This window comes from Gopherus flavomarginatus, chromosome 15 (assembly GCF_025201925.1).
Source record: "Gopherus flavomarginatus isolate rGopFla2 chromosome 15, rGopFla2.mat.asm, whole genome shotgun sequence".
NCBI lineage: Eukaryota > Metazoa > Chordata > Testudines > Testudinidae > Gopherus > Gopherus flavomarginatus.
In genome coordinates, this window is record NC_066631.1 from 28194822 (window position 1) to 28209196 (window position 14375).

Genomic DNA, 14375 nt, shown 5'->3' on the forward strand with positions numbered 1-14375 from the left:
CCTCTTGCCTTTCTTCCCCACTTCAAATTTCTGTAATCTGTGCAGTGGAGAGGAATGCCTACAATCTAAGACTCAATCATTTCCCCTAGCTGCCATGGTATATTGGAGGATGACAGATACTAGAATTATTGGGCACTAGCAGTATACTAGAAAAGAGTTATTTTAAAAGTGATCTATTGGCATCACAGGGAAAAGTCAGTAGGGAAAGGAAATTGTTATTTTCCAATGGAGCAGATGGGCTTTTACCAAATACATTGGAGAGAACTCTGTAGATGGATAAAGAGAATACGTAAAAGCATCAAAGAATCCTGTGGTACCTTATAGACTAACAGACGTTTTGGAGCATGAGCTTTCGTGGGTGAATACCCACTTCGTCAGATGCATGAGAATATGGTAAACCTACTCAGATTCTAGCTTTTGTTACTTGTCTAGGCCCTAAAGACTTCCCTTATCAAACACCACATCTGCCAATGGCAAAGCTTTCAGCCAAGGTGACAGTTTCAGTTGGCTTTTTCACTAAGGATTCCCCATTTCCAGGCAAGAAACCTGCACGGCTCCTGCAGAAAGCCTTGAACAGGACCGGAAATGAACTGAGCTGTCCCATTCTTCCACCTCCAATATCAGATTGGAGTTGAGATAGGATAGGACAGAAACTAACATCTTCTGTCGGACGACTGGTTTATGACACAGCAGATTTAAGGATAATAGCAAAAGTGTCTTCACCGTTCTCAGATCTGTGGACCATGGTCTTCCAGGCTACTCCAAGGCTCAAAACCACTGTTTAACTGCACTCCCAGATCACATAACTCCACATCAGCAGAACAGAATATGCATGTACAGAGAAACATCCACAGGATTGAAGAGGAGACTGGCTTTTACGAATCAGGATACGGCTACAGAATTTTAGAACTAATACCCCATGAAGGGAACATTTGTTTGAAGCACTCCCTAGAAAGCTATTAGACTCTGAACATTTTTTTAGACACTACTCTGCTACATGCACAGGCTTCCAGCTGAGCCTGTCCTGCACCATAGCTGAGATGTAACTTGAATGAAAGGGCCATTTCTTTAAAAACTGAGCTGCCTTTCACATACTACTCTGGCCAGACTGTCCACTGACTAATTACTTCACAGCAGAGAGCTCAAGAGCCACGCAAAACTTCACAAACTTTGTTGGCTTTTGGACATGTTCTTTTAAAATCTACAGAATTTAGTTGGCTGTGTTTTACTTCACACAGAGTTGTAAAAATTAACTAAGCACTACAATATATCCATTTCCAGTACAAATACTAAAGGAGAGCATAGCTCCATCAAGAAACTCTTATAACAAGAACCTTTAGCTTTCACTATGAACTGAGAGTGCCTGTCTGACACTACAAACCAAGAAAAACATTAAGTTATTTTTAAAAAATAGATGGCCCAAAACTCCTGTATGTCCATAAGCATGCATTACTCCCTGGGAGTCTATATTTATTATCCATATACTTATTTCTCAAAGGAGTCTCCTATTTCTTTCAAATTTTCAAGTGTGATCAGAAGGTTCACTTACTCCTACAAATACTGTCCTGGCACTATTCCTTTTGAGACACCATGGAGAGGATATGAATATTCCACTACAGATCATCATGCATTGCAGCCATCTCTGATCTACCCTGCCCCAAATCTCTATAGGTTCATCCAAGTTCTCAGAGGTAAACTTTGATCTCAAAGTAGTTGAATCTAGTATTTCCAAAGTTTCTTTATTCTCAAAGAGATTCTATCCAATAACCACATGTAGCAGGTAACCTTTTAGTCTGAGGCAGCTGCTCCTTCTAGAATACTTCCCATCAATGAAAGATACCTGGAAGGAGATCGGGTGGGAGAGAAGTAACAGAATCTACACCTCTCTCCTTGCTGCAAGGCTCTGGATTATTAGCCCAACTCTCATTTATGTTAAGGCTATTTTAAACTGATCTGGTTGAACATGCACTCAAGTTCTATATTTCACTGCCCCTTGTGCTTGGAATGTGTACCTTCCCCTAAAAAGATAGGGTCTTTCAAAAGCCTGGAATCAGCAAGGCTCTATTCTTAGGATTAACATTAAGATGGAGATATACCTATCTCATAGAACTAGAAGGGACCTTGAAAGGTCGAGTCCCGTCCCCTGCCTTCACAGCAGGACCAAGTACCATCCCTGACAGATTTTTACCCCAAATCCCTAAATGGATTGAACTCACAATCTTGGGTTTAGCAGGCCATGCTCAAACCACTGAGCTATCACTCTCCCCATGGCAGGTCAAAGGGCATTAAAGCAGATGCTCCTGTTATGTCTCTTCTACATCACAGATGTGTAGAAATCCCATGTCTGGATGGTCTCTTCAGCAATAAATCCCAGGCTGTTGTGGCACAAACATCTAACCTATCAGTGGTACTTGTTGAGGCCTGCCAATGTACAAGCTTCACAGGTGGTGCACTTGTGGTTTTGTTTCACTGTACAAAAAGGAATAGATTACCCTTCTTCTTTGGTGGTCCAGCAAAGTGGGGACTTGTTAAGCAAACAAAGGAGATCTTAGAAATTTGCTATAAACAGAGAAAAACCCTTCAAAAGAAGCAGAGCTGCCTGACCTGTGAACATGTTAGACACCAAAAAAATAACCAGAGTCTTGGAGGCTGCACAGTAGAAAGAGAAGAAAGAAAAAAAAAAACAAAAAGTCTATGTGACTGGCTGTCAGATGCCCGATATGCTAAAAAATTATTAACCCTTTCTGGCAGTTACAAACCAAACCCTGGCTTGAAATATTAAGGTCATTTTTGTCTCAGGTCCCACTGGATTCTTTTATATTTTTTAAAGTCTGAACTATAAAGCTGTATGCAGTTGATAAGAAATAAAAGTTAGTTATTTATATGCAGAGGTGGGTTCTTCCTACGAAAAAACTCCTAATTTGAGCTTTTTACTCTCCACTTTTTTGCAATAGTTTTTAGGATTTTGAAAAGAGACTTCCTTCTAAGCAAACATGTTCAGAGACAAATCCTAATTTTTGACTAAGACGACTTCATATACCACATTACTTCTTGAAGAACGCAATACATTTTAAAGTATTTATGAATTAATGGATTCTCATGGAACATTAAAGTGCCTAAAGCAAATGCAAACAAACCATCCACATTTTAAGAAAATTTAGCAATTTCTGTGAATAAATTACTTCATTTTCTAGGGAGTATTTGTTAATACTTCCGGAAGTTAACTTTTCAGACAATATAAAATTACAGGCAATGTTTAGCCAATTTTTTAAATCTGAGTGCCTAAAGTTAGGCTTCAACATATATATATTTAAGCACCTAAATAAACGTAGACTGATTTCAAAAAGGTGCAAAGCACCTGCACCTCCTATTGACTTCAATGAGCTCTACTGGTACTCAGCATTTCTGAAGAGTCTTATTCAGGTGCTTACATTTGCTTTTCAGAGCCTAACCCAAAGCATCAAGATTTAAAATGTTTACCTTTATGATGTAAAGCTATACCCAATTTTAAAAAGCCATTTAAAATGCAGAAACATACCTCTCCTTGCATAATTGGTGTCCATATCTTTAAACTGCACCATAACAAAGTCTGAAGATTTGAACAAGATACTCTCTAATATGTCTTCCCGTTTTGGCCCCAGACTGGATTCTGCAGGTTTTCGATGAGCAGCATCAAGCACTAAATCACACTAACATTAAAAATGCAAGTGAGTTTGATTCTAAATATTTAATTTAATAATAAATAGTGACTATAGATTAATTACTTGTTAACAACCTACACAACAAGATTTGCAACAAGTATTAGACATATTCAAATAGCGAATAACTTCATGAAAATGAAGCTGCTTGTGGGCAATTCCCAAACAGGACGAGGCTAGATCTGAATAAACTTATTAAGAATTATTTGCTTTACTCTACTAATGAGTAGTAAATCAGTGGAGCTTTGTAGAAAACTGATCAGAAAGAAAAAACAAGCAAAAAAGTTACCTTAGGACTGTAGGTTTTAAAAACTCCTTCATATACACCTCCGTTTTTCACTTGTACTTCACATTTGGATCCCTAAAATGCAAGACAAAAAAATCAAAGATGCTCTCTCACTGTGGCATAAAGACTGTCAAGTGACATTTGAATGCTTTCTTCTACACTTGCATCTTTATGTATTTAATCTGAAAGCTCAATTTTTAGCCAGGCCTCTACGCAATCACCATTTCCATACATTCACAAACATGTGCCCATGCTTTGCAGATGCAAACACCTGTGTGCACTCAAGAGTTTGTCTTGATGGGGTTTGAAGTTGTCAATTCAAACATTTATGGCACACAAGTGTTACAACTGTCCAAGTGCACATGCAAGTTTTTGCAAGAGCAAAGTGTGCGCACATATACATACATGCATGCAAGGGGAGGGTGGAGGCTGAAAGCTTACCCAAAGTATTTAGTAGCAGGAATGTGGGATTGCCTGGGTGATTCATTTCTTACTTTCACCATGTCAGCATTTTCCTTAAAACATAACTTTTTTGGTGTGCTATATTCAGACTTAATGATTTTTAAACTGCCATTTGTTTCACTCATTCAAAATCTATCCTAAGATGGCAAATGTCAAAAGAAGTAGGGTTGTGGGAAGAAACATACCATACCCATCACAAGCAACTTGCAACTTTCTAAACTAAGAAAAACAGAACAGTCACCACTGTGGTTTCTCGTGGTTAAATCCTGGCACAAGATATCCGTTGTTCTAATTTAAAGACTTCAATTAAGCTGTGGTTAGTTTAATGTTTTATAATTAATTCTGTATCAACATCGCTGGAGATGTTTACCCTCCTGTCATATGACAACTTACAACAACTGATGTAAGTATGTGAACCATTCTCATGTTTGCATAGATGCCATCAAAAGAAACCTGAAAGATAAAAAGCTTGTATCAGAAAGCAAAAAAGAAGAACTATTCACCACAACAATTTAAATGAGGTTATACCAGCTTCAAATATATTACAACATTGAACATACCAGTTTGTAAGAGCGTGTGGATCAAATACCTTGCTCAGGGCTTGCCAACAAATTTAGTTAGCATCAACCTGGAGTGTGAATCTACTAGCCTGCTGCACACTGCTGACATGCACTAATAGTTCCTCAGTGTGCTCTGATCTACTCCTGTTTCAAAGCAGGGCAAATCAAAGTGCGCTAATAAACAGTGTGTGGCAGGCTAGCATGGGGCAGATTTACACCCCAGCTTCATGTGAACTACATATTCCTGTGGACAAGGGTAAAACAGAAAATTCATTAATTCACAGGTCACTAGTTGACTCAATGCCATCAAAGGAATTAAACCATCCAAAAAACCTCAAACCCCTCCCAAACATGCTCTGCTATCATTGCCCTCCAGTTTAAGGCTACAGGCTGTTGGTGCAAATACCTCAACTGCCATCCAAGAAAGAGAGCTGCTTTAGCTAAAAGCCTGTTGATATACTTCTTTCCCCCCCTTCTCCTTTGCCCCCATTTCAGGGACTAGCTAACAGACCCAGGTTTAGGGTGACCAGATAGAAATTGTGAAAAATCAGGACAGGAGGGTGGGGCGTAATAAGTGCCTATATAAGTAAAAGCCCCGAATATCAGGACTGTCCCTATAAAATCAGGATATCTGGTCATCCTACCCCAATCATATTAGCAGCAGTTAAAAGTATCAAATTACAAATTGCCAAGACAACTACAGAACATATTCTAAATAAACCAAGACTAGATTTACAATCGTATCAAAATCTAAGATCCTAGGCTAGGCAACCTAACCAAGCATCAAGCATGATGCTGGATTTGTTGGATTTGCACTTGCATACATTAAGTGATGAGAATGTGCACATGGTGCGACATCTCTCCTCTCTCCCTGCCAGCTTCATTCTTGTGAGCCAACGGATGCTGAAACAGATGAATAACCCATCATATTTTGAGCATGTCAACTGACAGCATCTCTTTTAGGCTGTGTCAAACTGTTCAGCTTAATCTAGTTATGCCTATGTATTGAAGTACATGTTTTGTGACATCACCCATTGTTCTTAGAAACCATCTTTAGAGGTATATACTTCAACATTTGTTAGTGTGGGTGATTTAAAGACATCAAACACAAAGTATTTTGTTTAGCTTTAGCCTCTCAGATAAAGTATATGAAGTTTGAAGGGACAAGGGAAAATTGTGTGCTATACTGTTACCATAAAGACACTTTTCTATCCATAAAAATGATGCACCAGGTATAGCAATTTCAAGTCGCCCTCTCCCCCTACAAAAAAATTAAACAATTTAATTGCCCTTAAAAACTAGCACCATATCAAAGTTACACACATACATGCTTTTAGGGAAGGGCTTATCAAACGTGTCTGAAGCAAGGTTTAACATAATTTTTGTTTCGCTAGAACTCCAAATGTGTAAAAACTATATAACTATGCTAATTTGTAGAACATTTTTCAGAGCTGGAATTTGGAATAACCAAAACTAAACTAAACTGCCAGTTTAAGAGATAATTAGCCCAACCTTATCAATAGTGCTAAAACATTTGTTGCTTTTGTTCAACTGAGTGATGTCTTATACTAGCTTTAGACTTCTCTACTTAAAGGAGAGATTAATATTACAGGCCTCAAATAGGAACAAATATGCAACCATCGCCATGAGTAATAAATATGTATGTACTACTATACATGTGTATGGTACAGTTGCCAAGAACATATAGAAAATAGATTTACACAGCCACAGTTCTATAAGTTGTAGGTAAGTGCTTTGTTTGGAGACTACTAATATTAAATGAATGCAAGGCTGTGAATTTCAAGAGAGTCACAATGTTTGACCAAGTGTTTCCTAACAGTGTCTGCGAAAATGGCTAGACTATCCATAAAAGTATTAAAAACCAAGAGAGATTTGACAATTAAAGACAGTTTACTGTCTGCTATTCTCAAATTACCTATCTACACTGAACCGTAATATGAGAGATTTAAGTTTATTTCCCTGAAACAAGAGTTGAAATTTTCAAGTTATTAGATATTAAATTTCCATGCAAATCAAGATAGTACTATGAGAAACAATGAAATATGTACTTACTGCAGGCTGAGGCGGCCCTTTGGCACTGCTGCGACCTCTGAAATTATTAAATATGTATCAGATTCAATAAAAACAAGACAATAAGATTGCTGAAATTAGACGTCTCTTGAAATCAAGTATTCAGGGAAACTGGTTGAGTACAGAAAACCTACCCAGATTACTGGTGTTGAAGAGAAAAATCAATCTCAAAGAGCAAGAAGTGTTCTATCCCAATAAAGTTTCCCTTACATCTTTTTTAAAAAAAACAAAAGCAGAGATAAGTGTTAAAGCTCCTTAACATTTTCCTCTATCAAGAGAAAACCAAATTTAGAATCATTTTACTGATCTTAAAAAGATACCATTTCTACACCTATAATAGACCAAGAAACACAGCATGAAGGAACACTTCTAAAGCAATTTCACTTTAAAGATATGTTACCTCTTAAATACTAGCCCTTTTCCTACTAAAGTTGTCATGTATTTATAACCAAGTGCTATGTGTCACAAAGGTAATTACCTGATGTTTCAAGTTATAGAGTCAAGTACCACTGCAGAGTCATAACTGAGAACACTAATGTGTACGTCCAGAAAGAGAAGTGGCAAATTTATAAGCAAATAAGTGTGAATTATAGCATCTTTAGTCTACTAAAAGGTGCTGATACCATAGTACTTTAGAATAAAGGATATCAATATTACAGATATTATACATGTATCTAAAATTGTAAAAAAGTTTTCCTATTTAATAAATTTGATTTTGAAACAGTATGATCGCAAAATGCATGTGCACATGAGAATAGTGTTCTGGTTTCATGTTAAGCCATAACTTCCGCATTTCTGACTTCAGACTTCTAATTTCATAAACTTAATGTTACGTAATATAATATTTTTTGCATTTTAATTTGATCATCTTGTCTCCTCCCATCCCAAAGAAAAATTCTAGGGACTATTTAGATTAGAGGAATTTGAAAGGCATCTTCTTTCTGTGGTTCTTCATTCTAAAGTACACACAACTTTCAATCTTGAATGTGTTTCTGCACTGAAAACTGTATGAGGTGAGATATAAACTATGAAGACACTGTCAGTAGCAAAATAAACTGGAACGTGTAACATTAATAGTGCAAAATATGGGTTTCTAAAATCTTAGCATTTGGTTTTCCATAGATAAAAAAGGATCTGAATAGCCATTCTGAAAATCTGGTACTACAATATTGGGCAGTTCATTATCTAAAAAAGTCAGAAAGCAACTTGATATACTTAAAAATGAGAAAGACATTTTCACCCTTCCAAAAGTAAAACAAAATCCAGAACAGCTGACCATTTTTTCTTCAAACATTTACAAAAATAAAGGCCAACGTCAACTACAGAAAATTTCAGGCCCAAAACTAAAACTTAAGCAACCCAAAACAAGGGATTATGGAAGAGTCTCATATCTGTAGCAGACACTACCAGGCACTAGCGGTATGACAGAGTCTGTGTTGCATGAGACCAGCATAGCAGTAATAAGCATCTCTATAGTGCTTTTGAATTAACTCCAATTACTTTACAAAGTGATATAAAGCAAAAGATGTTCATATGTAGGAAAAGATCTACATTTCCAACATTAAGAAAATAGCTGACTGAATATTAGCACTTCTGAGTCCATGTGTTTACCTTTCATAGAGCTGCAAAAAAAAAAAAAAAGTGAAAGAATTTGCAACTATCTGAATAAGGACTTGTCTACATAGGGAATCTGGCTGGAATAGCTATTCTGCAATAACTCCTCATGTGGACACTTGTCTAAGGCTTGTCTAGGCTACAGGGCCTACAGTGGCCTATAGTACTGCTATTATGCCACCATAACCCCATAGTATAGATGCAGCCTACAGTGACACAAGTGGTGGTAGCAAGGCTGATGGAAGAATTCTTCTATCTATCTAGTTGCGTCTACACCAGTGGTTAGGTCACCATAGCTATAGCACTCAGGAGTATGAATTTTTCACATCTCTGAGTGATGTAGCTATGACAATCTAAATGTAACTGTAGACCAGGCCTTATTCAAGAATAAGGGTGTCCATACAGGGAGTTATTCCAGAATAGCTGTGGCACTTCAAAATTCACACCGTCTTCTTCCAGAATAACTTCTCCATGTAGACAAATCTTAAATTCCTAGTGCCAATTCAGAGGTATCAGCACACAAATAATTTTCCAACTGTCTTATGTATTCCATATTTGGCAAATTTTAACATTTGAAGAATGAGATGTTCTACATCGGAATATATTGTGTGAGTTGTATAAATATATCTTTCTGAATCATATTAATAGTCCCTTCTAACCTTGAAGTCTGTGTTAGACCAATTGCACATGTAACCACACAAAAAGCACAAATACTGGTGGTCCTACAAGTAAGTGGAATCACACATTTCCTGAAAAGTGATACTGAATGGAATGGTCACTGCTCACGAGTAGCCCTACAAGTTCCTCACTGTGATAAAAGGTCACAGATTCAGTGTTTTTTTCATCTGTCCAAGACTTCTCTTTGTATTAACAAGAAGAAGGGGAACAGGAAGATTCTGAACTGTCGGCTGTCCTGTTTAAAATATAAACTTCTTGAGCAGCAGTTCTCTACCCATGGCCTGCTATGGCCCAATCAGCACACAGCTGCAGCCCATGTGACATCCTCAGGCCTATACAGGTAGTATACCTATTGTGTGGATGCAGCCCACATAGCGAGCTGCATATGCAGTCCACAGTGGTAAATAGGTTGAGAACCACTGTTCTTGAAGCATGACTTCATCCACCTTTCTGTTTTACTCAGCCTCATGCATACTGATGATGCCCCATAATTAGTAATAAAATACAGGTCATTCAGAAGTCAAGCTGCCCAATTAGTTTTCAGAAGTCTAGTGAAACATAAACCAAGTAAATATAAGTTTATTTGCATGAGTTCTCTGTCTCTCTATTAGCATCACAGCTTTCTGCAAAATAGCACCACACACTCTATTTTGAGCTTTGGTTACAAGTAGCTGACTAGGTTAATTACTTGTCAAACTACATGCTATAGCATGGTGAGCCATCCATGTTCCTGTAACATAGCAACATGCATCTGAGCCACTCATGCAGAAGGCAAAGAAGTGATTTAATCAGAGGTGAGAGCTCCATGAAAGAAGCTGTAGTTGAGTTTTCATTGTGCTCTATTACACGAATGTTCAAAACATTTAACTTTTAAACATTATAGAAAAGTCAAGACAGCTGACTCAACCAGTCTCAAAGCAGGCTAGAAATTAGCTTGGAGATTCTTCACTGGACTCTCTTTTGTTGGTGTCAAAAGTCATTTCAGGAACCTACATGCCTCCAAGGTTAGATATAAAAGCGACCATCACAAATGAAAAGATTACGAAATCACAGTTTTATTCTAGTGAGAAGCGCTTCTTAGCCTATAAGTTTTTAGGATGCTGGACTGAGCAAAATGGTTGCAATTCTTCTTAACATTTTCAGCGTGTGCAAAGTTTTAAATTCCACATCTGCTGCAGCACTTCCATTAACAAAGTTACCGTTTTTTCCTTTGTTTCTGTAGCAATGGCCCTCAGCAACAATTCTCCTTGTCCTCACTAGCAATAATGTCTCAAATTCTAAATTGGCTCAAGCGTTAGGTTAACTTTGGGGTTTTCACCTTCTGCATTATGAGCTGCTAGAGATCTTTCTGAATTTCACTTCTTGTTTTCAAGCTACATCTTAAGCCCTACAGAATAGAGGGGGGAAATCACCAAGATTTTAATATCATTCTGTTTATATTCTGCAATGCAACCAGAGTGGTACATGCCTTCTGATAGAGGCCAATCAATTTGATGTTTCTATCCCAATAAGAAAAGGCTCAACCTCAAAACATCCTTGCAGAAGTACAATAAAGAAAATTCTGAGCCATTATAATTTATTATGTTCATAACACCCAAGAACATACTAGATTTTAACTAAACAGAGAGATATAGATTGATGGTAAACTCTTTGGGTCAGAGACTAAGACATAACCTAAATGAACGTAACCATCAGCAAGGACAGGAGGTGGTGAGAAGGGAAAGCAATCACAGCTATCACCATGCAGACTGTCTAAGCAGTGCACATCCTGACTGTTCAGCTAAGTTTCTAATGTAATAGATTATCTTGTGGGCACTGCAGATGTGAGGTTAAGGAGGGATTTGAATAAGAGGGTAGCAGCTGGCAGACCAAACTTAGAAACCATTCCATGCACGGTGGGGGAGCAAAATCACAGATAAAGGCACAGACATTGTCTGTTAGAGTACATGTCTCACAAAAGAAACAATTTAAGCCATTATTTTGTAGGAAGAGTGCCAAAATAGCAAACTTTTCATATCAGGCCGATATTTACATTATGGGTCTGTTGTGCTCAGAATTCACACTGAAAATTCAGTGTTACAAAAAGGTATCCCATGTGTGAAATGGTAAATAAGTTTTCTTGGTAAGTAAGTTTTCGAGGTTTATAAAAGCTAAATCGTACTATTTATAAATGCTACACAATTATAAGTCAGTTATTATCACCTAACCATCAAATACAGTATTAATATAAAAGACAAGCAGAAAGCCATTCCTTTAAACTATTTAAAGTGTCAACTTTTATATATTTTTCTAGTTAAAAAGACAAACGTACAAAGAACACATGAATATTTCAAGAAAGGGAACTTAATTTTCCAACGATGCACATAAAGTCTCATGATTCTTCTCTAAATGGAATATTTTTGTTGGTTGCATTAATTTTGCTATACAACACTGAACATAAGAAACAGCTCCACATATATGCTGCATTTAATGGAAACAGCTAGTGCAGAGAGTTTAAAACAAGCAACTGCAAACTACAATTGTTAAATTCAACAGAGCAAAGAGAAGACTTTTGGGGGCATCAATTAGTATTACTAAAGCTTCGAAGACGATATATGGGATGAGTTGGCTCCAGAACACTACAAAATAAATTGCCTAGAAACTGTAAACCAGTTTATTGTATTGGAGAAGTACCTTAACAGACAAGTATACTTTTTTTCAACAGATTCTCTCAGGCCCGGACTACACTCCAAAGTCAGGTCGATGGAGTCACCTTGTGTCAACCTATTCGTGCATGCGTAACCGCCTTCATCTTCTGAGAACCTCTACAAAAGTTTATCTACCTCATTTCACATAAGCATCTTGCAAAAGCAAACTGTCTTTATAAAAATGTTTGTGTACCACAGATGCAAAGTGAAAAATCCTACATGAAGTATTAAAACAAGATTTTCAGAAGATTTTCTACAATACTGTCTACTTCAGAGGTGGGCAAACTACAGCTGGTGGGATCGTCCTGCCCGGCCCCTGAGCTCTCAGCCGGGGAGGCTAGCCCGCAGCTTCTCCCCTGCTGTCCCCTCTGCCCCAAAGCCACAATGCGCTGCTCCTGCTGGGCTGCACAGCTTGCACCCACCCACCTCCCAGGCTTTCCAATAAGCCAGTCCTGCCACTCTGAGAGGCATGGTAAGGAGGCAGGGAGCAGTGGGGTTGGATAAGGGGTAGGTCTTGGGGGGCAGTCAGGAGACAGGAAGCAGGGGGCAATTGGATAGGGGAGGGGGGTCAGAGGACAGGGAGTGGTTGGATGGGGTGGAGGTTGGGGGGGGCAGTCAGGGGACAGGGGATTGGATAGGCGTGGAAGTCAGAGGATGGGGATCTGGGCAGTCAGCGGACAGGGGGGTTGGATAGGGGTTGGTCAGGGGACAAGGAGCAGGGAGGGGTTAGATGGGGGCAGTCAGGAGACAAGGAGCAGGGGGGGTTGGATAGGTTGGGGGCTCTGATGGGGCAGAAAGTGGGAGGGGGTGGACAGGGGGCAGGGGCCAGGCTGTTTGGAAAGGCATAGCCTTCCCTGCCCAGCCCTCCCTACAGCTTTGCAACCCCGATGTAGCCCTTGGGCCAAAAAGTTTGCCACCCCGGTCTACTTAATGCAAAACTCCTATCCTTTTAAAATACACTTAACTCCAACCTGTAAATATACAGTGAACATTAGGTCAAAGTTACAGCTCAGTAGCTTATATCAGTTTTTTATATACCTCTTATATAAAGTAGGACAGTTGATATAAGAGGCACTGAAGAGCCTTCTTCACATAATTGTTGCAAATCACAACCATTTATGTTGTCAATTGCACTTTCTAGAAAGTATGAAACAAACATCACACAGATAATTGTTTATGAACATTAGTAGTAATCTACAATTAAGAGTTACGTGTAGGTTACAAGTTAGCTATTCTGTTTGATAATTTAACAGTGTTACATTAAGGCAATATTGGGTTACTAACTAATTTGATGTAGATTTTATTATAAACTTGGACACCACAGAAGATTGTGTGTGTAAAATATTTTCCAGGATTACATAGTGCCCTCCATCCAAGGACCTCCAAGTGCATTAAAACGGTACGTTAAACCTTGAAGTAGCATTGAGAGATAAAATAGGAAAATATCCTAATTTTGCAGTTGAGAAAAGTGAGGAACAGAGAAATTTAGTAACTTACCCTAAATCACACAAATCAACGCCATCAGGCACCTTACACATACAACAGCCGACCTTTCCCTAAAACAGTTACTAACATGATGTACAAAAATGAAAAAGTTACAGGTATTCAATGACACCAAGGGAACGATTACTATATCATGAAATGGTTACTATGATGAGGTGAAGGCTTCTAGTCAACTGAGGTCACTACTAAAAGTGTGCATGCACACAAGCACAGAGGACAGTAAGTAAGCTTTTTAGGGTAGAGAAAGTGGAGGTTTAACTTTGACTCTGGCAAAACCACTATGCATTTCAAAAGAAGCCACCACAATAATATCTAGGAGTTAGCATACACTAATATTCCCAACTAGTTCTGTCCAGGTGTGACAACCATTCTTCCTCCTGTTCTTGATTTACACTTTTTGGTGAGACTACTGAAAAGTGAAAATGACTAACGTACTTCATTGCCTACAAGGAAATCTGATAGAGGGCAATTAGCATTAATGGTGAAAGGGGAGTTTTCAATCATTTCAGCTTTAATCTGTTCATAAGCAAGGAATTTTTAAAATACTTTAATTTGCATCCCTTTAAAACTGAATGTTCAACATAGTTAGGCAATTGATCAAGATGCTAAAGTACTGAAAAATAGTTTTTTACAAAAGTAGACTGCAAAAAGAATGAGAAGCACCTGTGGCACCTTAGAGACTAACAAATTAATTTGAGCATAAGCTTTTGTGGGCTAAAACCCACTTCAACATTTGCATGTAGTGGAGTATACAGTAGCCCACGAAAGCTTATGCCCAAATTAATTTGTTAGTCTC

General features: G+C 38.2%; 1 protein-coding gene across 10 annotated transcripts in view; it reads right to left on the bottom strand.

Moving 5' to 3' along the window:
* The window catches only part of ATXN2 (ataxin 2), a 90617-nt gene that overhangs the window by 72853 nt on the left and 3389 nt on the right, over window positions 1-14375 (bottom strand). For all 10 annotated transcript variants that reach the window (XM_050924350.1, XM_050924352.1, XM_050924349.1 and 7 more), the window contains exons 2-5: window positions 7080-7116; window positions 4840-4899; window positions 3988-4059; window positions 3539-3689 (exon numbers count right to left, since the gene is read on the bottom strand). In XM_050924350.1, the coding sequence (XP_050780307.1) occupies window positions 3539-3689; window positions 3988-4059; window positions 4840-4899; window positions 7080-7116 (320 nt within the window). The remainder of the gene's footprint in view (window positions 1-3538; window positions 3690-3987; window positions 4060-4839; window positions 4900-7079; window positions 7117-14375) is intronic.